At 53.7% G+C, this 21,534-nt stretch overlaps 1 protein-coding gene across 11 annotated transcripts; it reads right to left on the bottom strand.

Annotated features, from left to right (window-relative positions):
• Positions 1-343: 343 nt before the first annotated feature.
• On the bottom strand, positions 344-21,470 carry COQ8B (coenzyme Q8B). 11 transcript variants are annotated; one of them, XM_044759622.2, is made up of 16 exons: positions 21,366-21,470; positions 19,622-19,697; positions 17,307-17,411; positions 17,053-17,172; positions 16,841-16,907; positions 15,318-15,395; positions 12,137-12,259; positions 11,908-11,993; positions 10,426-10,566; positions 10,255-10,336; positions 9,403-9,496; positions 7,382-7,523; positions 7,135-7,242; positions 5,027-5,092; positions 1,792-1,878; positions 344-1,266 (listed from the first exon to the last, which is right to left on the bottom strand). In XM_044759622.2, exons 2-16 carry the CDS (start codon positions 19,622-19,624, stop codon positions 985-987), a joined length of 1,584 nt encoding a protein of 527 aa, XP_044615557.1. In that variant the 5' UTR covers positions 19,625-19,697; positions 21,366-21,470; the 3' UTR covers positions 344-984. The 11 variants fall into 11 exon arrangements, with proteins under 11 accessions (XP_044615557.1, XP_070355033.1, XP_044615561.1 ...); XM_070498932.1 differs by having other exon boundaries at positions 19,622-19,694; positions 21,366-21,425; XM_044759626.2 differs by lacking the exons at positions 19,622-19,697; positions 21,366-21,470 and adding an exon at positions 18,906-19,066.
• Positions 21,471-21,534: the final 64 nt, after the last annotated feature.

A 21,534-nucleotide genomic window follows, 5' to 3' on the forward strand; every position in this document is an offset into this window, starting at 1 on the left:
GTGCGCGAGCGGTTCGGCTTGGGGGGCGGAGGCGCCAGGCTGGGACGAGGGCGCGGTTCTGGCCGCCGCTGCGCCCCCGCCCAATCCTGTGGGTTTGGCAAAGCAGCTGGCAGGGGCATTAAGGCCCATTAGCAAAGGCGAGGTTGCTGGGAGGCGAAGGGAAGGGGCCCGGAGCCTGGGAGGTGGTGTGTGTTGTCGGGGAGGCCTTCTCAGCTGCTGCAGCCTTTCGAGCAGGTGGTCAGCACGTGCGGGAGGGGCGGGTGAGGGGGTGGGAGGGAAAGGGGAGAAGGAAGTTCCCGGCAACAGATGGCCCAGGCAGGCCTGGGGCTTTCAGACAAGAGGATGGGAGGGGGCTGGCCATCTGCACCTGGAGGCAGCCCGCGAGCTCCTCCCCCTCCCCCCCCAGCGCAGAGAAAAGAGCTGGGGGAAGGGGAGGGCCGCTTTTATTCGGACTGAAGGTTGAAACACCCGCCTTCCCCCTCCCCAACACAGAAAAGATGGACCGGGGAGAAGGCAGCTGGCGGAGGGGCGAGGGAGGCAAAGGTGAGGCTGCCTCCGCCCACCCCCCGCCCCCCGCCCCTTTCACTGGCCAGGTCCGCGGGAGACCTGAGGCAGAGGGGAGGGGCTTCCCCTCTAGATGAGTCTGGATCTCCATGATGGCTGCAGGGGTTAAGGCTCTCTCGAAGGTTGGCAGAAATAAATTAATCCCTGGTGTAGGGTTCCTGGGTGCCCACTTTGGAGTGAAGAGGGCAGAAGATGGGGGCGTGAAAGGGAGTTCCCTAGCCCCAGGGTTCCTCAGCCCCCAGGGAAGGGAGCTAGGCAAAATGGGGATGCCCAAGTTGGAGGGGGTCCCCAGACCTGGAGCAGAGTGGGAAGGAGGCATCAGACCAGGGGATGGCCCGCTCTGGGGCCGGAATCACAGGATGGAGTCTCTCTGAGGGGTCTGACCAGACATCGCTCTGGTCAGGAGGCTGCGGGCAGTGGCTATGCCTGGCGACTGGCCCAGTAGCGGTGGTAGGTGTCCTGGAAGAGGTCCCGGCAGGCGATGTGGGCGCGGAGGCGGGCACAGGCTAGGAAAGCCCCTGCCAGCTTGCGGTGCAGGGCATAGGTCTCCTCAGGCGGGGGGCGGAGCCGGTGCCGCAGCAGCACAGGGATGAGAGCCTGCACCCGGCGGGCAGTGTCACCTGCCCCGAAGTCGTAGGGGCCGGGAGTGGCGAAGGGCTCCCCCAGGATCATCACCGCCTCCACGTGGGCGTCAGAGAATGCCTAGGAGTGAAGGAGAGCAGAGGCCCCCAGTACAGTCCTCCACTTACCAGGAAGGGACGCACAGACCTCAATCCCTCAGGGTCTCAAGTATGAACACAAGTGCCACCCCCCGACTCCCCAAAGAGTAATAAGCAGCCTCCACTCCCTCCAGATCCCCTAGGAGACAAGCAGTCCCCTACTCGCAAAAGAAATGGCCCTTCACTTCCTCTCAGAACCTCTGACAGACAAGTAGCCCTCACTTTAGAACAGAGAAGCAGCCTCCAATCCGGACCCCCAGTACCCACTAGCAGCCCCCTACTCCCTCCCCCAGAAAAGTGGCTCCCATTTTCCCAGGGTTCCTGAGTAGCCAAGCAGCCCCCCCCCCCCCCGTTCCCCCCACTCTCCCCAGAGGGCGTTCCCCCCCCCACTGTAGACAAGCAGCCCCCTAGACTTCCCCACTCCCTGAGAGAGTTCCCCCAGTAGAGAAAGACAGCTCCGCGCTCCTCCCAGTGGACACCTGCCCCTACTCCTCCAGTGTCTCCTGACCTTGGTTTCAAAGCCTGTGAGGAATCTGAGGTCCCGGGATTTCTGCAGGACCTGGTCTCGGTCTCCGTTGGCTGCAGCCATCACCACCTGGGGGGATGGGCAGAGGGTCAAAGGCCCAGGGCAAGCAAGCCGGGGTTCAAGGAGGGGTCTGCAGCCGGAGCTAGAAGCCTGGCCCTCCCCATACCCACTTTCCTTCTCAGCTCCCTAAGTCCTCTGGCTAGAAGCCTCCCCCTCCTCCCCTTGCCCCCATGTCTCCCTGGAAACTGTCCCAGAGCCTGGGGGTGCAGCTGGTCAGAGGTTCTGCCCACCTCGCTGGGAACACAGCGCCTGCCTGGAAACTACCACAGGGAAACAGCAGAGGAAGATAAATGTGAGGGGCTGTCATGGGTCCAAAACCTCAACTGGATGAGGATGTGACTGTGACCCAGAACTGTGGGCGAGGTTGCTCCGGGCCATCTCTGTGACGTCTGTCAATGTCTGTCTCCTGCACTGGATGGGGAGCCCAGAGAGAGCGGGGGTTCTGGTTGGGTGTAGTCCCGTGTGGCACGGGCCGTGGCGCCCAGGAGGCCCTTGGTGAACCTTTGTTTAGCAAATCAGTGTGCAGAGCTGAGCACCAGCCACGAGTGCCCATGGGGAGGGCACACGGACAGACAGACAGAAGTGGGAGCCAGCCTGCCTGGGCTTGATCCCAGCTCTGCCACTTGCTGGCTGGGAGACTCTGGGCAAGTCGCCTTGTCTCAGGCCTCTGCTTTCTCCTCTGTGAAGTGGGGACGAGGAAAGTCTCCTCCTCATGGGGTTGCTGGGAAGATAAAGGAGGTGATGCCTGTGGAGTATTTAGCACTGTGTCTGCGTGTAGGAAGCGTCATGAATATTAGGAGCTGCTGTTCTTCTCAAGAGGTGGCTATGAGGGTCCCCACGTCACAGAAGAGGGAGAAGGCTCAGGGCAGAGAATGGCAAGAAGTAGAGCGGGGCGAGCCCTTAGCCGCTGGGGTGCCCTTCCGTGGGAGGAAGGGGAATACAGGATTAACTCTGGCAGCTCTCTTCTGTCTCAGCTGCCCCTGCCCGAGCCCGTCCGGCCATCTGTCAGGCCTGTGGTCCTCGGGGGCCTGTGTGACAGGGCTTTTTTAAACTGGAAAAGGCTGGGGAGACGGGAGGAGGGCCTGGGGGCGGGAGGGCAGCACAAGATGTCCCAGCTACTCAGAAAGACAGGCCTCGGCTTTGTGTCTCAAGTAGCCTGCAGAGAGGGCCGCAAGGGGCCTGTGTGTGTTGGGGGGAGGATTACCAGCTCCTCCTTCCAGTCCTGATCCCAGGGGTGGCCCCACCATCCTCCAGTCCCCAGGCCAGAGCCCTGGGCCTTGTCCCTCCCCTCCCCTCCCCACAGCCTCCCAGCTCCCAGTCTTTTTTTTTCTTTTTTTTTGAGGAAGATTAGCCCTGAGCTAACTGCTGCCAATCTTCCTCTTTTCGCTGAGGAAGACTGGCCCTGAGCTAACATCCGTGTCCATCTTCCTCAACTTTATGCGTGGGACGCCTGCCACAGCATGGCTTGCCAAGCGGTGCCATGTCTGCACCTGAGATCCAAACCGGCGAACCCCCAGCCGCCGAAGCAGAATGTGCAAACTTAACCGCTGCGCCACCGGGCCAGCCCCTCAGCTCCCAGTCTTAAAGACCAGTATTCAGAGGGAGTTTTCTAATTCCGACTGTGTCCCTCCTCTGCTCAGATCCCTCCGTGGCTCCCCACGGTACCCGGAGGAAGGACAAGCTGCAAAGCATGGCTTCTAAGACCCACAGTGATTTGGCTCCAGCCTCATTGCTGGCTCCTGCTCCACGGGCCCAGTCAGAACATGAACTTGCTGCTGGTCCTCTAGAACCTTACTAAAGCCGTGTGCCACACGAGGACATTTCAGACATTCAGTCAACAATGGACCGCATGTTCGATGGGCACCGGTGAGGTTAGTACCACAGAGCCTAGGTGTGCAGTAGATTGTACCGTCTGGGTTTGTGTAAGTGCACTCTACGGTGTTTCATGACAAAATAGCCTAACGTTGCATTTCTCAGAACGTGTCCTGTCGTTAAGCAACATGGGACTGTACTCCAGGGGCTGTCCCTGTACAAGTAGCTTTGGCGTCACCTGGGGGTGTGTGAGAAACGCAGCATGTGATGCCTGACTCTAGGCAGAAGCTGCATTTTGACAGCATCATGGAGCAGGGTGTTCGTCGTGTACATTACAGTTTGAGAAGTGCTGCTCTAATGGAATACATCTGCCTCCTCACCGCTGGGCCCTTGCACATGTCATCTGTCTGGAGTGCCCTCCCAGCCTCTTCCTGATTGGTCTCCTCATCCCTCAGGTCTCCACTCTGATGTCTCCTCCTCCAGGAAGCTCTCCCTCATCCTCTAGGCTGGGCCAGGCTCCTCCTCTGGGCCCCCACAGTCCCCTTGGCTTCCCCATCCCAGCCCTGACCACTCTGGGTCCTTCTTGTCTGTCCCCTTACTGGCCTGTGAGCTCTGTGACGGCGGGGACCTGGGTTGGATGGGTCACTGTTAACCCCAGTGTTGCCTAGAATAGGTGGGAACAGAGGGCTGTCAGAGAAGGTTTGACTTAACTAAATGATTGGAAGACCAGGTCAAATGTCCAATCTCAACAAGTTAATGAGACGGTGTTGTCTGTGGCCTCTGAGACCAATCAAGCCCGGTGGGCAGGATGGACAGTGGGAGGGACGGGCAACATCAGTAAGGAAACACTTCCTGAGGAGAGCGAGGCCCCTATGGAGCAGCCTGCCGGGGAGGATGTGAGCATAAGGCTGGACACCAAGGCCCTGGACAGTGTGGGTGTGTGGAGGTGACAGGATGGCCGTCGTGGGCCTTTCTGTGAGGAAAGGGCTGGTCAGGGGTTGGGAGCATGGGCTCTGGACCCAGACTGCCTGAGTTTGAATCCCAGGTCTGCTGTGACCTTGGGCAAGTAAATTAACCTCTCTGAGCCCCAGTTACTTCATCTGTAAAATGGGGCTAAAAATGGTCCTTACCCCATAGAGTTGCTGTGTGGCTTAGATCACACGGCACAGGGACAGCAGTTAGAACAGTGCCTGACATAATATTAAGTGCTTGGTATTTCTTGGCTATTGATATTATTATTACGTATGATTTCTTAATTCCAGATACTGTATTTCTCCTTCTCACCCTTGTCTCAGTGTCTGGCTTGAAGCTCGGCCCCTGAGACCCCAGGGTTGGAGGGACTCACCTCGATGTAATGATCTGTGAATTCAGTTCCAAATTCCCGGCTTGCACCGAAGTCCAGCAGGGTCACCTGGAAATGAGGGATGGGGAAAGGGATGCTAGGAGTCCACCCATGCTCCTCACCGTCTACAGGGGTGGCCAGGGTCCCTCCCTGTCCCCCTCCCCCGCCGCCAGAGTCCCCACCCAGCTGCCTCCAGTCTCCACACTTCCAATCCACCCTCACATGAACCTGAAAGGACCCGGCTTTTATTATTTTGGTCCTAATTATTTTTATAATAACATGTTTTAAGCACGGAAGAAAATCCAGAGAATAATATATGGAAAAGTAAAATGAACAGCCACCAATCCCACCCCTCAGCTTAAAATATAAAACACCGCTAGTCCAGGTGGGGCCTCCCGTGTACCCCAGCCTGATCCTCCCTGCCCCATGTCCCCATCCTCTCTTCCATGGTCCCCGCTTTCCTGAAATTATTATTATTAAATTATGATATCCTGAAATTCCCAGGTGTGCATTTCTATATTTTATACATATATGTATACGCATGAACAACATGGGCATACATATTGTACAATACACAGTAATCTTTTTGCCTATTTTAAAACTTCATCTAAATGGTATTTATGACGGTTATCCTGCAACTTGTTATCTGTGCCCGACATGGTTTTGCGATTTATTCCATTGCCACGTGCAGTTCCAGCTCGTTCATTCATTTTTCACTGCTGTGTGAAGACTCTGCTGTGTGACTATATCACAATGCATTTATCTGGTGGATGGACATGCTGGGTGTTTCTGGGTTTTGCTGTTAGAAACAGTGCTCGATGAACACACATGTACGAGTTTCTCTAGGGCAGTGAGTTCAAACTCTCGATCACAACCCACAGTAAGAAATACAGACCACGCTGGGTGCCAGTGCTCATGCACATGTAAATGTAAATGTCAAACAAAAGTGTCCCGAAATAATACGGATCCCTCCCATCTGCGACACCCTGCTATTTTCTATTCTATGCCGTTAAAACAAAAATACTGTTGAGACCCAATAAATCGATGTCAGGACTCCTATCACCCCCAGAGTCAGAAAAACACCTACCTCCCTGGGGAATGAGCCTAGGAGAGGATGCAGGGGGTATGTGTACTTGGGGGGAGGGGATGACAAGGGACTGAGGCTGGAGACTCAGATGGGCCACAGCATACTCGGCAAAGGGCTCAGACTTGATCCCGAGGGTGCTGGGGAGCTGTGATGGGGACAGACTGGGTACGTACCACTTTGAGAGCCATTTGGCAACCACGCACACTGAGAGTCTTGCCGTCCAAAGTTTCGCCCCAGGCCTGTGGACACCCTGTGTCCTTGGCTGGGAACACTCTTCCCTGCTCTTTGGACGGCTGTCCCTTCTCACACTTCTGGTTTCAGCTCTCATGGCACTTCCTTTAAGAAGCCTTCCTTGATCCCCCTCTGCCACCTGGGCTGGGTGGGCCACTTTCCCTGGCTCCCCACAACCCCCTCCACCTCCCCGATCACTGCCCCCTCTGGCCTGGGCCTCCCCATCATGGGCCCAACACCTCTAGGTCATCACTGTCTGGTCACGGGTCCCCCTGTTAGACAGGGAACTCAGAAGGCGAGGATCAGGGATGTCTTGCCATCGCTGTCAAGAGGCAGACAGTGGGTGCTTGGTGTGCTCTAAAGGAAGGACAAGTGTGGTAGTGGTGACTTACTGCCTTCCAAAAGTTGTGCTCTGTCTTCTATACTGTCACACTGCCAGTAGGAAGCCACTGCCTAGCCAAGGACTCCATTTCCCAGCATCCCTTGCCCCTAGACAGGCCATGTGACCAGTTCTCACCAATGGAATGGTAAAGGGACTGGCCAAGGCAGTTAGGCAGGGGGTTACCTTCTCAGCCTCTCTTTCCCCTCCCACTGGAAGCAGAGCATTGCCAGGCCTAGGGGCTGACACAATCAGAGAAGGGAAGGAGCCTGGGTCCCTGAATCACCACATGCAGAAGGACCACCCCAGCCTGTTGCGAGGGTAATAAACTACTATTGCATTGAGCTACTGAACTATCAGGAAATATTTCTTACAATAGCTAATGTACCCTGACATACATCACAAGGAACCGACCTGGTGGCTGGAGGCATCATACAGGAAGTTGGCCCAGTTGGGGTCCGTCTGCATGAATCGGAACTCAAACAGCTCCCGCAGACACAGCCTCAGGAGCTGGAAGCAAATCTGGGGCAGGGAGAAGGAGGAACAGACACCTCAGAGTGACCCGCCCCTGTAAAGCTCTCTCTGGCCTGGAGAAGGACCGTGGGTATGGCCAGCCCTGCCCTGGGCAGCACCCTTCCTACTGTCCCACAAGACCACGTACCTGGTTCCGGATGTCCTGGCTCAGGCCCTGGCACTGGTCCAGGGGCACCCCTCCAGCCAGCTCCATGCCCAGCACCCGCGTCGTGCACAGCTCCTTAATCACAGCCGGCACCCGGAAGAAGGGGTCATCCGCCAACAGCTGCCTGAGACAAGAGACAAGAGAGGGGAGGGGAGAAGACTTTGTACTTCAGGCCCCTATGGCCCAGCTCGAGGCCTCCTCCTCTGAGAAGTCCTCCATGAATGGCCGATGTCTTGCCTTCCCTCCTGCCCTCCTCTTGCTTCTGTCTGCCCTGAGTGATGGCCAAGACCTGGCTGGACTGACATGCACTCAGACATGTCACTCACTCATTCCGCAAATATCTCCACAGCACCCACTCTGCCTGCCCCTAAGCGGGGTGCTACTGAAGACCCAGCTGCCACTTTCCCACTAGAAACACTGGTATGACTTCCGGTTGTCCCAGTGTGAGCTCAATGTATTTAGCTTGCTGATCATTACTTTTTCATCAACTCATTAATTAATCCATCCAAAAAACAGTCACTGATATAAAAATCTCTGAGTCCATAGTGGTACTCATTGGTCACTCCGTGGAGTCACTGGTTCATAAGGGGAAAGCGTCCCTCTCGGTCTTGGTCCCTGTGCTGGACAATGGGCAGAGCAGCAGAGGAGTGTGGGTCTGCCCACCACACACACGGGAGACCACACTCTCACAAACAAGGAGACCGATCAGAGATTGAGATGAGTGTGTCAGGGTAAGATTGGGGAGGCAAAGAGTATGAGCGTGGCCTGTGGCTGGCGATCTGTGGGATGGGTGGAGCAGAGCGGTAGGGAGCAGGGAGACGGGGAGGGGCCAGGGGAATGATCTGGGCTTTATCCTAAGGGCACTAGGAAATCCTGTGTGTGTGTTGGGAGGTTGTCTCAGAGACCCCCAGGGAGTGCTCTGGCCCAGCCCACCTCGCACCCTCTTCCTCAACATCTTGCTTCCTTCGGGACTTGTATTTTTGTCCTCGTTTATAAATCTCTGATTTTGAACCACTCCTCATGGGCCAGGCCCCGTGCTAAGCATTTAACCAGCACAATTCCCTTTTATCCTCACTCTCCTAGAAGGAGGTTACCCTTCCGAGGCCACTGTGCAGAGTGAGGCCACCCAGCCTGTGAGGGGCTGACCCGGGACTGGATCCCACATCTGAGGCCAGGGCCCATGCCCCTAACCACTGCTTCTACTGCCCTTTCTCTCGCTCCATTGTCTACAGAGCTTGGCTCAATAAATGTGTGGGCCACACTCCACACTGTGGTCTAATGAATTGCTGCCCATCACGATGCTTCTAAGATACAGCCGCATTGTTCTCTGTATCTGTCATTCATTCCTTTTCACTGCTGTATGACAGTCCACTGATGAATATGCCATCATTTATTTATCCACCCTGTGGGCTGAATTTGATAGATCTGAGTTGTTTCCAGTTTGGGGCCATTGCTGGGGCTGAGCATCCTGGAACAGTCTGATGGTGTCTACTGGTGTCAGGGTCCCTAGAGGAGTTAGCAAGGATGACTGTTGGGATGTAGGTGAATATCAAGCCTTGATGATGCCAGATTGTTCTCCAAAATGCTTCGATCAATTTCTCCTTCTGCCCGTGGTGCACAGGGAGGCCCTGGAGACCTCTCCTCTCCAACTCCTGACAGTGAGACCGCTTCATCTTTGTCAGTATCTCCTTGTGCGGTTAAGTGCCTGTTGACAAGTCCGTCTCCCCCATCAGATGGCAGGGCTTATGTGCCCCGTTCGAAAGAGGAGGAAACTGACACGGAGAGGACGTGACCTGCCCAAGCTCCCAGAGGACCCAGGGGGTAAATGAAGTAATGAGTGAAGGGACGGATGGATGAACAAATGAAAGAAGAGACAAGAGTTTGCCAGCCCCACCCCAGGGCTCCAGCTGCCAGAGGCTGTGGGGGCATCCACCTCCCGTTCATCCAGGGAGGGGAGCTGGAGGGACCAGGTCCTTGAGGGGCCTGCAGGGGGCTCAGCTCACCTGAAGTTCTGGGCACAAGCCGCTTCCCGACGGTAGTCACACTCCCAAGCCAGCTCCTGCTGCAAGGCCTGCAGGCTCTGCTCAGCAAACAGGCCTGAGGGGGCGGTGGAGGTAGCCACATCAGCCAGGGAACGCCACAGCCTGTCCCCTCCACCTCCCGCCCAACCCCTCAGGCTCCTAGTCATGACGATTGTGTTACTGGTGTCTCCTCCTCTCCGTCTTGCTGTCCCTCACAGCTTCTGCTACGTGCCTTTTACCTGCATCGTCTGTCCACACACTTCTGCTCTTCTGAAGCCCCTCTCCTGGGGTCTGTCTCTCTCACAGGCACATACAACAGTCCCGCGAGGCATCTCTTTCATAGTCACACATGCCACCTCCTCGGTCTCTTTTCCCTACCGTCTCTCGCACACTGCTCTCTGCCTCTTAATCTTACTTCTAGGCCTGCCTCTCTGTCTCTCCCTCTCGCTCACACACACACCCTGCTCCATTGTCTCCAGGCGCTTTCTCACATGCTGTAGCACAAACACAAGGGCCCGCTTACCCTGCCTTCCTGCGTCTGTGGCTCTTTTTTGCACCTGCTGTCCCCCTTTGCACATCCTCTGTGTGTCTGTTTCTCGATTTTGGTCTGGGCGTCCGTCTCTCTGTTGCAATCTCTAGTTTGTCTTTTTCTCACATGTTCCTACTCTCTGGGCTCTCCCTGCTTGGTGTCCCTTCTTTCTGTCTCAAACGCACAGACTTACACATTCACTCACACACACAGCGCACCCTGCCCCAAGCCGGCTGCCCTCCCTCCGTCCAGCCCCTCTCTTCGGGGTATCCCGCCCACACTCAGGGGTGGAGCGGGCGCCTCACCCTCCGGCAGGGCCACGCTCATCTTGAGCACCGCCAGCAGGTTCTGCACGTCGCTCTGAATGCTCTGGGCAACACCTGGGTACTGCGAGGGAGGAAGGGCCGGAGGGTGGGAGTCACTCCTCTGAAACAGCAGGGTGCCCACCCCCGCTCCTGCCCCGTCTCCCCTCTCACCTGGATCTTCACGGCGACCTCTGTCCCGTCCCTCAGCAGGCCCTGGTGCACCTGCCCGATTGACGCAGCGGCAAAGGGCACCTCCTCCAAAGAGGCCACCTTGGCCTGCCAGTCTGTGCCGAGCTCCTCCTCGAGAACTCTCTGTGGAGGGTGATTGTGACAACTGTCATCATGGTGAAGGGCAGCTGAGTTTACTCCCTGGGCTGAGCGCTTTGCGTATTAATAACCCCACTCACCACACACTGGGCCCTGGGCTAAGCTCTTGGCTACTATCCCACTTTACAGACGAGGAAACTGAGGCTGAGAGAGAAGTCTCTTGGCCAAGGTGACGAGCCAGGCGCTGGCAAACTGGGAGGCCCAGCGTGAGCCTGTACTCCTGAGGCTGTGCGGGCTGTTGTGGGGACTGCTATCATGTATAGTGAAGACTGATAATAATCCTTCATTATACTCATATATTGTATTATTAACTCAAAGTTAATGTGATAAAGAAGAGCTGACGATTACAGAGGGCCTCCTGTGGGCCGGGTCCATTCCAGAGTGGCTCAGCAAGGGGCAGTAATTACCCAGAGTCGCATGGCGAGTAAGCAGAACAGAGATCAGAAGGAAGGCAGGGGCTGGCCCGGTGGCGCAGCGGTTAAGTGTGCACGTTCCACTTTGGCCACCCGGGGTCCGCCGGTTCAGATCCCGGGTGCAGACATGGCACTGCTTGGCAAGCCATGCTGTGGTAGGCATCCCACATATAAAGCAGAGGAAGATGGGCACGGGTGTTAGCTCAGGGCCAACCTTCCTCAGCAAAAAGAGGAGAATTGGTGGCAGATGTTAGCTCAGGGCTAATCTTCCTCAAAAAAAATTAAAAATTAAAAAAGAAAAAGAAGGTAGGCAGGCGGCTGGACTCTGGATTCTACACCCTCACCCAGTTATTAGAAGAACAGCTCATGTCTTGGGCACTTACTCAGTGCCAGGCGCTGTGCCAACCTATTTACAGACATGATGTCCTTTAATTATAAAACCAGTAATAATAATAGCAAAAACTCGCACGTCACTCCTGGTGTGTCAGAAACCCTTCTAAGTGCTTTCCATATACTAATTTACGTGACCCTAGGATGTCAGTGATGCAATCACCATTGCCACTTCACAGATGAGGTAACTGAGGCACAGAGAGGTCAGGCCACATGTCTGAGATCACACAGGTAGTAAGCAGCAGAGCCAGGGTTTGAACTCACGAAGTCTGGCCCCTAACCACTGCACATCACTGCCTCTTTATCAGCCGTGACAGAGCCTGCCAGGGACTGGACTGAGCACCCCGCACCATTCTCTCAGTTAATCAACACAACACTCCTCTGAGATGTGAGCTTTAGTGATCCCCATTTTATAGATGGGGAAATGAGACTAGAGTCAGATGAGGAGTCGAGCAATGAAGCCAGGAGGCTCAGGCAGGTGGAGCACGCCTCCCCGGCCAGCCTCGCCCCGGCAGGCACTCACCAGCATCTGCCAGCGGGGCATGAAGTCGGCGCTCTGGCGGACCCGCTCGAAGATGCGCTGCAGCTGGGGGCTGATGAAGCTGTTGTCTTGGGAGACAGCGGGACAAGGGAAGCAGTGAGCGAGGAGCCAAGGAGGGGCCCCTGTGGGAGTATCTGAAGTCGGGGCTTGTTGATGGGTGGGGCGGGGGAGAAGTGAGGCCAGGGGTCAGGAGTCGAGGGTCATGCTGTACCCTGGATGCTGAGCATTTGGCCAATCTTGAGGGCGGCCCCTCGAACTGTACACAAGGTCTGCACAATCCGCTCGGCGTTGGCCTCCGACAGCAAAGGGCTGGAGCCTGGCTGGGAGCTGCCTTCTGGGGTGGAGAGAATGATCATTCGTATGACAACCACAAAAATAATCATTATGACACCATAGCGCCACTGCACACCCACTCAAATGGCTAAAATGAAAAAGACAATACCAAGTGTGGGCAGAGATATGGAGCAGCCTGAATGCCAACACTGCTGATGAGAGAGCCAGTCATGGCACAGGCCCTTTGGAAGACAGTTGGGAAGTTTCTAGTAAAGCACACACCTACACCTGAGGCAATTCTGCCCTAGGTCTATACCCAAGAGAAACATATAAATGTGTCCACGGACAGATCTTCCAGGAAGGTTCCTGGCAGCACTGTTTGTAAACAGTCCCAAACTGGAAATAACCCAAATGACCATCAACAGAATGAACAAAGGAATTGTGGAACAGTCACAGAGTGACGACTACAGTAATGAATAAACAACCCACGTCTACTCAGAGCAACGTGGATGCATCTCTCAACAGGATGTTGGGCAGAAGAAGCCAGACACAGACGAGAATACAATGCCCGATTACATTGGTGTAAAGAGAAGAACAGGAAAAACTAATCTCCTGGGTCACAAGCCGGGATAGTGGTTACCCTTGGTGAGGGGAGTGGCCAGGACGGGGCGTGAGGGGGGCTTCTGGAGACCCAGGGCAGTGATTCTCAAAATGTGGACCGCGGTCCCCTCAGGGTCCCCGAGACCCTTCAGGAGGGTCTGTGAGGTCAAAACTATTTTCATAATAATATTAATACGTTATTTGCCCTTTTTGACTCTCATTCTCCCACACACGTTCAGTGGAGTTTCCCCGAAGCTCCATGACCTGTGATGATGTCATTGCTGACGGCCGAGGGAATATGTGTGTATATTCCTGTGTTTTAAAAATTTCTCAGTTTTAATCTCTGATATAGTAAATATCCGTAAACTATAACCCACGTAAACAAGCTCTTGGGAGCCCTCATTCTATGTTTTAACAGCTTTCTTGAGCTATAATTCACATACCATTTAATTCACCCATTTAAGCTGTACAGTTCAATGGCTTCTAGTATATTCAGTTTTCCAGCTATTGCTACAACCAATTTTGGAAGATTTTCATCACCCCAAAAATAAACCCCATACCTATTAGCAATCACCCCCCCATTTCTCCCAACTCCCTCCCCGTGAGCTCCTGGAAACCATTAATCTACTTCCTGTCTCTATAGATTTCCCTCTTCTGGACATTTCATATAAATGGAATCACACAGTATGTGGCCTCCTGTGTCTGGCTTCTTTCACTTAAGACAATGTTTTCAAGCGTCATCCACATTGTAGCTAGGATCAGTACTTCATCCCTTTTGATGGCCGAACGATGTCCCATTGTATGGATATCACACATTTTGTTTATCGAGTCCTCAGTTTTAACAGTGTGCAGGGATCCTGAGACCAAAACGTTTGAGAACTGCTGTTCTAGGGTTTCTTGATCTGGGTGCACAGACGTGTCCACTTTGTGAAAATGAACCAAGCTGAATGCTTATGTTATGTGCACAGTTCTATATGCAAATTATATTCTTATTCGGTAAATCGTTTATTAAGCTCTTATTTATTTTATAAAAAACTTACTGAGCTCTTTACTGAGGGCTCACCCTGTGCCAGGCAGAATTGTAAGTGTCTCTGTGGATTCTCTGGCTGAATCCTCACAATCATCCCAAGAAGTGAGAACTACCAATGCCTTAATTTTTGAGGTGAGGAAGCAAGAGATTCAGAGAGGTACAGTGCCTGGCCCTGGGTCACACAGCACAGGTGGAGCAGGGTGGAGACTCAGGTTGTGGACTCAGCTTAATCTTCCACCTACCCTTAACTTGTTTTTCTTTTTTTTTGAGGAAGATTAGCCCTGAGCTAACATCTGCCGGCAATCCTCCTCTTTTTGCTGAGGAAGACTGGCCCTGAGCTAACATTCGTGCCTATCTTCCTCTACTTTATTTGTGGGATGCCTACCACAGCATGGCTTGCCAAGCAGTGCCATGTCTGCACCCGGGATCCGAACCGGCGAACCCCGGGTCGCTGAAGCGGAATGTGCGAACTTAACTGCTGCGCCACCGGGCCAGCCTTACCCTTAACTTTTTATTTTGAAAAAAATCCAAACAGACAGAAAACTTGCACACATAGTATCATGAACACCCGCACGTTTGACTCAACATTTTAACAGTCTCATCTTCTTTTTCTGTTTGTGAACCCAAACACTTACCACTATTTTTTGCTCATCCATTTGCACGTAGTTGTACTTGACCTGTGCTAATAAGGCTATTCTCTACACAATCCCAGGGCCGTAATCACACCTAAGAAAATTAACACTACGGGGCGGGCCCCGTGGCCAAGTTCGAGCGCTCTGCTTCGGTGGCCCAGGGTTACGCCAGCTCAGATCATGGGCGCGGACACGGCACTGCTCATCAGGCCATGCTGAGGCGGCATCCCACATGCCACAACTAGAAGGACCCACAACTAAAAATATACAACTATGTACCGGGGGGCTTTGGGGAGAAAAAAGGAAAAATAAAATCTTTAAAAAAAAAAAAGAAAGAAAATTCACACTGAATCTCTAATATCTACTATCCGGTCCGTATTCAGATTTTGCCAGTTGTCCCTGAGAGTTTTTTATACTTATTTTTTTCAAACTAACATCCAATCATGGTTCACACATTCCATTTGTCAGTTATGATCTCTTTTTAATCTCGACTCTCCACCCCCAGTTTTGTTTCACGACTCTGACTTGTTGGGGAATTCTGCCCACAAACGCTGATCTCTACTCATCTCCTTCCATCCCTGTTGTACACAGACCCCAGTGGCACTCCTGTTTTCAGCTTCCCTCTCCTGCTCCGAGTTAGGAACTAAACTCTCCATGGCTTAAATCTTTTTCTCACGTGATACGCTTCTACCCATCACAGCCCTGATGGTGGCTTCACCCTGTTCTGAGCATTTCGCAATGACCCAAGGGGTGGATATATTATCATCACCTCCATTTTCCAGACGAGGAAACTGGGGCTCCGAGAGGTGAAGCCACTTGCCCCAGGTCACACAGCAAGGCCACTGTGGCTCACTCACCTGATTGTCGATGTCCTCCTGGCAGGGACTTCTTAGCCACCTCAGCCAGCGCTCCAAGTCCCAAGCCCACAGCCAGTCCTGGGGAGTGAGAGAGCAGCCTGAGTGCCCGCTTGCCCGGGCGTTCCCCAGACCCTCTCTGCTCTCTCAGTCTCTTTCTAAGCACCCTTGTCTCCCACCTCTTTGTTGCCAGCTCTCTGTCCTCCGCTCAACCTCTGACTCCCTCCCTCCCTGCTTGGGCTTCCCTCCAAGGTGAGGCCACCTATTTCTCGATCCGTCTCTCCACATCTCTGTCTCCCATGTCAGCAGTTCTCACCCCTGGCTGCACATCTGAGTCACGTGAGGAGTTTTGGTAAATACAATGGTCAGGCCCTGCTACAGAGCTTCTGATTCAAATGGCATGAGATGAGGCCTTGGAATTCGCTGTTATTTTTAAGCATCCCAGATGATTCTAGTGTGTAGCCAAGGGTAAGAAGGCCTCAAAATAATCCCCCTAGGTCTCCCCGTCATCCTAGGACTCCTGTTTCTCTGTCCATACCTCCTCCTCTTCATGCTCACCTCTCCCTTTCTAAATCAGTTACTTCTCTCTCTCTCCCCTTCACTCCACTTGGCACGTCTGTCTAGGCCTCTTTCTCTCTGTTCTCCCTTTTGATGTTATCTCTCCAGCTCTGATTCCCTCTGCCCCCTCTGTCTCCTTGTCTCCAAAGACATCTAGAGTCTCTCTGTCTTTTTCACTGTTACCACCTCTGTAAATTACCGTAGCTGGCATTTTCTGAGCACTTCCTACCTGGCAGGAACCATTCCTAGTGCCTCATATGCATTAACTCATTTTGTCCTCACACCCTCATGAGAAAAGTTTTACAGGAAAACTTCCGTTTTACAGAAAAGGAAATTGAGGCTCAGAGAATAACTCATCCAGAGTCACAAAGTGAGGACACAGCAGAATCGTTCCTTGAAACTTGGGCAGCCTGGTATCACAGATCTAACCAGGGCATTCCACTCCTTTATACTGTGAAATGGTATGTTTAAAACTTGAACCGTGACCCACAGTAAAGAAGTCATTTGCATTATAACCGGTAGAGACAAATGTACGTACAATATTTCATGAAATAAGACTTTCCCTTACTCTGCAGGGGCACTCATATTTTCCATTTTATTCTTTTTCATGCTGGTTGCAACCCACTAAATTATTTCATGCAGATTGTGACCTGAAGTTTGATCATTCCTGTTGCGTGACCTGGCGTCAAGTCCCTTCACCTCCCTTAGCCTCTATCTCCTCATCTACAGAATGGAAATAAACACTCATTGAGTCAGTGCAGAGATCACATGTGCTTGAGGCCTTGTACATTCCACGTTCTCAAAAAATGTTAAGTTCCTCTCTGTTCCTCTTGGTTTTGCAGGCCTTTGCCTTCCTTCTCTTTCCATCTCTCCCTCCCTTCTCTGTCTCTGATTCACCCTCTCCCTTGCTTCATTCGGTAAATGTTGCCTCCTCTGATCTGGGTCACATCTCCCCGGGGCACACCTACCCCCAAAGTTGGCCAAGCGGCTGATGCGGGAGGCGGGCACCTTGCGTTCTCGAGAGCGATCACTCAGCTGGGAAATGGGGAAAAGGTGTGAGGGCGGGAGGGTGGGCATAGCGCCCAGGGAGTCCAACCAACGTGCCTCCACACCATTCCCCAAGCTCAGGAGGCCAGCTGCCTTCAGGCAGTGTTGCTGGGTGAGTGGGGGGCAATGATACCTGGGGCCGGGGTGTCTTCCTGATCCGGGCCTCCCGTGCCCGGCGAATGTCTTCCTCACCCAGACCTCTGCCTGGCCCATCCTGATGAAGCTTTTGGGCCCAAGAACCCCCACATGGCCCCTGCAAGAGACATGGACACTGGTAAGGAGTGGAGGACATGAGTGTGCCTGACCCTTTTGGACCCTCCCTCTCCTTTTACTCCCTGAAGGCTCCCTCAGCCTCTTGCCCTGGGAGACCACTCCCCAGCCTCTTACCCACCAGTGGGGCCCAGGCCTCGGGGCCCCACAAGGCAGACCAACAGTCCGACCCAGCTGTCCACAGGTCCCCCGCAGGAGGCCCCCCACCTCCAGCCACATCGCCTGGGGGAGAAGAGGAGGGATTTTTCCGGTGGGAGTTGTGGGATTTCCCCTCCAGGCTTTGCCCCAGTCTTTGCCAAGCCCTCACATTCCTCCGCGTACACCCTAAACTATGACCCCCACCCATCAGACTTCCCCCTCGGTTAATAGGCCCCCAGTTTCTCCTGGTTCCCTCTCTCGTTGCTAGAAACCCACAGCTCTTCCTGCGCGCCTCCCTAAACCCACTTTCCCCCTGTCCCGCGCCTCCCCCGTGGCTAGACACCCACAGATCCTCCAGGGCTACCTCTTGGCTTCTCTGGGAGCCCCCCCTCATTGCTAGGCACCGCCTTCCCCTCTGTTGCTAGGCACCCACAATTTCTCCCGTGTCCCCCCTACCCGGTTACTGGGCACCTCCCCCCGTTGCTAAGCACCCACTGCTCCCGGGCTCCGGATCCGCTACGCTCGAAGGCCTCTTGCGCTTCCGGGAGTTCCCGAAAGCCCGCCCCCTCCGGTCAGCCAGCCAATGGCGGAGCAGCAGCTCTCTGACTGGCACGAAGCACGCCCAGCCGTGCGTGAGGGGGCGGAGCCGGGGGCGGGGTCTAAGGGTGGGCTTTGAGGCCTGCTGGGGATTTTGCCGGGGCAGGCGGGAGCGCTCACGTGCCTTTTTACGCCCTTCCCTCGGTTCAGGGGTCTTTGTACGCGGGGGTCTTTTTTGCAAACCCCCCCGCCCCCCGCCCCTTACGAAGTTCACACCTCTCCTCTGCGCCAACATCTTGCTAACCTCCCTTCTTCTTTTTTCTTTTAAAGCTTTTATTTTTTCCTTTTTCTCCCCAAAGCCCCTGGGTACATAGTTGTGTATTTTTAGTTGTGGGTCCTTCTAGTTGTGGCATGTGGAATGCCGCCTCAACCTGGCCTGATGGGCTGTGCCGTGTCTGTCCCCAGGATCCCAACCGATGAACCCAGGCCACCGAAGCGGGGCGCGACAACTTAACTACTAGGCCACTGGCCGGCAGGTCCCCCACCAACCTCCCTTCTTATTTTTACCCCCAACAGGCTCAACATCCCTCCTTGGAACACACATCTTCCCAGCAAACATTTCCCTTGCACATGGAACCCCTCCACTTTACACAGCCATCCTCTGCTTCAAACACCCACAGCCGGGCACCCAGCCTCTCCCCTTGCACACATCGACCCCCTGCCTTGCTCTCCAACTGTCGCTCCCACACCCTCGACTCTCCCGTGTACCTAACCCCCCTCGCACTCAGCCCCTCGCACACTGGGCCCCTGTTCCGTCGTACACTCTGCTCTCTCTGCTCCCCGCCCACCTGCAGGATGGTGTGAGTGGGAGCCCTCTGTTTCCTGTTGGCCTGACATTTCCCAGAACACACTCAGCCAAGATTCCCAATGCTGAGTCAGGAGCCTTGGCATCCCAGAAAAACAGCTTCCAGCCCATCTGGGTGTGTGTATATAGTGGGGGATAGGCTTAAAGCCTGCTCCCCCCACAGCAGGCTGACTCACCCCTCTTCTCACAGTCTGGAACAGAAGCAGCTGGCTGGGGCATCTCTCCCACCCCTGGGAGAGGGAGGGATGTGACGCTTCCCCCACCCCTCTCTAACCCCCTTTGTCAGGAGTCAGACCTCCCTGTCTCTGTCCCTGTGCTGTGTGACCTCAGAAAAGCCTCAACCCTTTTTGGACCTCAGCTTCCCAACCTGTATGATACATTACGGGGCCCCTGCTATGCCTCTCATTGGTCTGTGAAAAGATGACTCATTTTAGAGCCCTGGGCCTGTGCCCAATGCCCCTCTCCCAGGTGACTCAATTTCAAGACAGAAACCACCCCCTGTCTCCCTCCAGACATAAAGGTCTGACTCAGGAGCTGCGTGACAGCTCACCCTTGGGGGCAAATCTATATAAAAAGCACCTATGACAATAACTAACTCTACCGGACTGTGGCTGATGGTGCCAAACCTAGCGCCACTGCTTCACAAACAGGAGGTCATATCAGATAGCCTGGTGGCTAAAGGCTGACAGACTTCTGAGCCGCAGTGTCTCCATCTGTAAAAGGGGGACAGTGGCACTGCCTCTTGCTCAGTGTTGGTGAGAGAGAGATGCAGTTAAACAGTGTCTGTAAAGAGACTGGCACAGGGCCTGGTTCAGAACAAGAGCTCTATACATGGGAGAAATTGCTTACCGAAAAAAAGTCATTCTTTTCAAAATTCCTATTAACCACTTACCATGTGCTTTTCTAGACACTGGGGACACAGCAAGGAACAACACAGGCAAAAATCTTCGTCCTCTTGGTGCTGGCTTCTTGTGAGGGGCACAATATACAAAATAAAATAACTCTATTTAATAAGGTGACATGTGTTAAATAGAAAAACCAGGGAAGGGGGGCAGGAAGTGGAGTGAAGTTTGTGAGTTGAAATAGTGTGGTCAGAGAAGGCCTTACTGAGGAGGTGATGTTTGAGTAAAGACTTGAAGGAGGTGAAGGAGAGAGCTATTGGAATATCTGAGGGAAGAATGTTCCAGGCAGAGGGAATAACCAGTACAAAGGCCCTGTGGTGGAAGATATCTCAGAGAAACAGGAGAGAAGCCAATGGGCAGAGTGAATGAGGGGAAAAGAGAGAGGAGAAGAGGTTGAGAGTTAACTGGAGCCAGATCACAGAGGGTATAGTGAGTCATGGTGAAGACTGTGGCTTTTGCCCTGAGTGGGATGGGAACTGATGAGGATGAAGGCTGCTCCAGGGAGAGAAGCCCAAGGTGTCCGGCCCTACATACTGATCTGTATCATCTTCCAGGAAGCATAGGACGTCCTGACTTAATCCGATCTGATTCTTATCTAAAGTTACCAGACCCCACCTGCACTGATACCATTTTAATGATTTTTTTCATGATCTTTCCTTTGTCTTCTACAGAAATAACTCACATACCTATGCCTTATAAATTTAGCTCTAACCCTCAACACATTGCAGCTCTTACTGCCCATGGGTCCTGTCCCCATGCAATTCCATACTATTCTCTGAATAAAAGAGCACTACTGCCAAACCTTGAGAGTCCAAGAAATCTTTCTTTCGACTCCTTGACTCACCCAGCCCCCATCAGGAAGCATGGAGGGTTCTGAGCAGAGGAGGGACATGATCTGATTTAGAGAATATACTCCTACTTCCGGCTCTTCCTCCAATACCCCCAGCCTCAAAAGCAAGTTAGACCACCCCAAAAGCCCAGACGATGGGTTGGGTGGGCCTGGGTTCAAATGTATACAACTTAGATGCGTGACCTTGACCTCACTGCTTTGCCTTTCTGTGCAATGGGGATGGTGATCCCTACTTTACAACATTTGGGGTATAAAGTGGCAAGTATAGCGCTGGCACAAAGCAAGTGCACTAATGTCAATGCTATAAATAAATAAAAATTCCCATAACAACCCTGTGAAAAATTTATCATCGCTATCCCCCTTTTACACATGAGGAAACTGAGGCCCAGAGGAAACAGTCTGTTGGGAAAGATCATCCCAGAAGTGAGTGTTGGAGCCAGGATTTGAAACCAAGCATCTTAGCCTCAGAATTAAGGCCCTGGCTTTGCCTTTCATCTAACCTCCCTTTGACCTTGAGAGAAATTCTTTCGTTGTTCTAGGCCATTTCCCTCTTAGTAAAAGGGCTTGGCTTTTGTGGCATTGAACACATTTTCTCGAAACAAAATATTGTGTTTCCTCATTTTACAGGTGAGAACATTCAGGCTGGGGCAAGGGGGTAGGGAGCATAAATCACTCGCTGAAGGTAACACAGCTAGGAAGTGGCAGAGGCGGGTCTCGAACCACGTCCTTGGAATTCCCGAGTCTTTGAAAGTCAGTCCCTGCCCTGGGAGAAGAATGGGCGCGCTGCTGGACTGGTCACCGAGGGCTGTAGAGAGGCTAAACTGGTCACTCGAAGGTGTAGAGGAAGGATGGATTGGTTGCGGGAGGCTAGGAAACGGCCTTACCAGCCCGCGACCCGGCGCCCGGCGCCACAGACCCAGCCTGGACCAGCGTCCGGCGCTCCGAGCCCACCCCCTCCAACGTGGGAGGGCGTGGCCAGGCGAAGCCCGTCCCCCCTTACGTCACGTCCGGCGGGGCGGGGCTCCGGGGCTTTCCTCGGGAGGAGGAGTATCG

This window comes from Equus asinus, chromosome 26 (assembly GCF_041296235.1).
Source record: "Equus asinus isolate D_3611 breed Donkey chromosome 26, EquAss-T2T_v2, whole genome shotgun sequence".
NCBI lineage: Eukaryota > Metazoa > Chordata > Mammalia > Perissodactyla > Equidae > Equus > Equus asinus.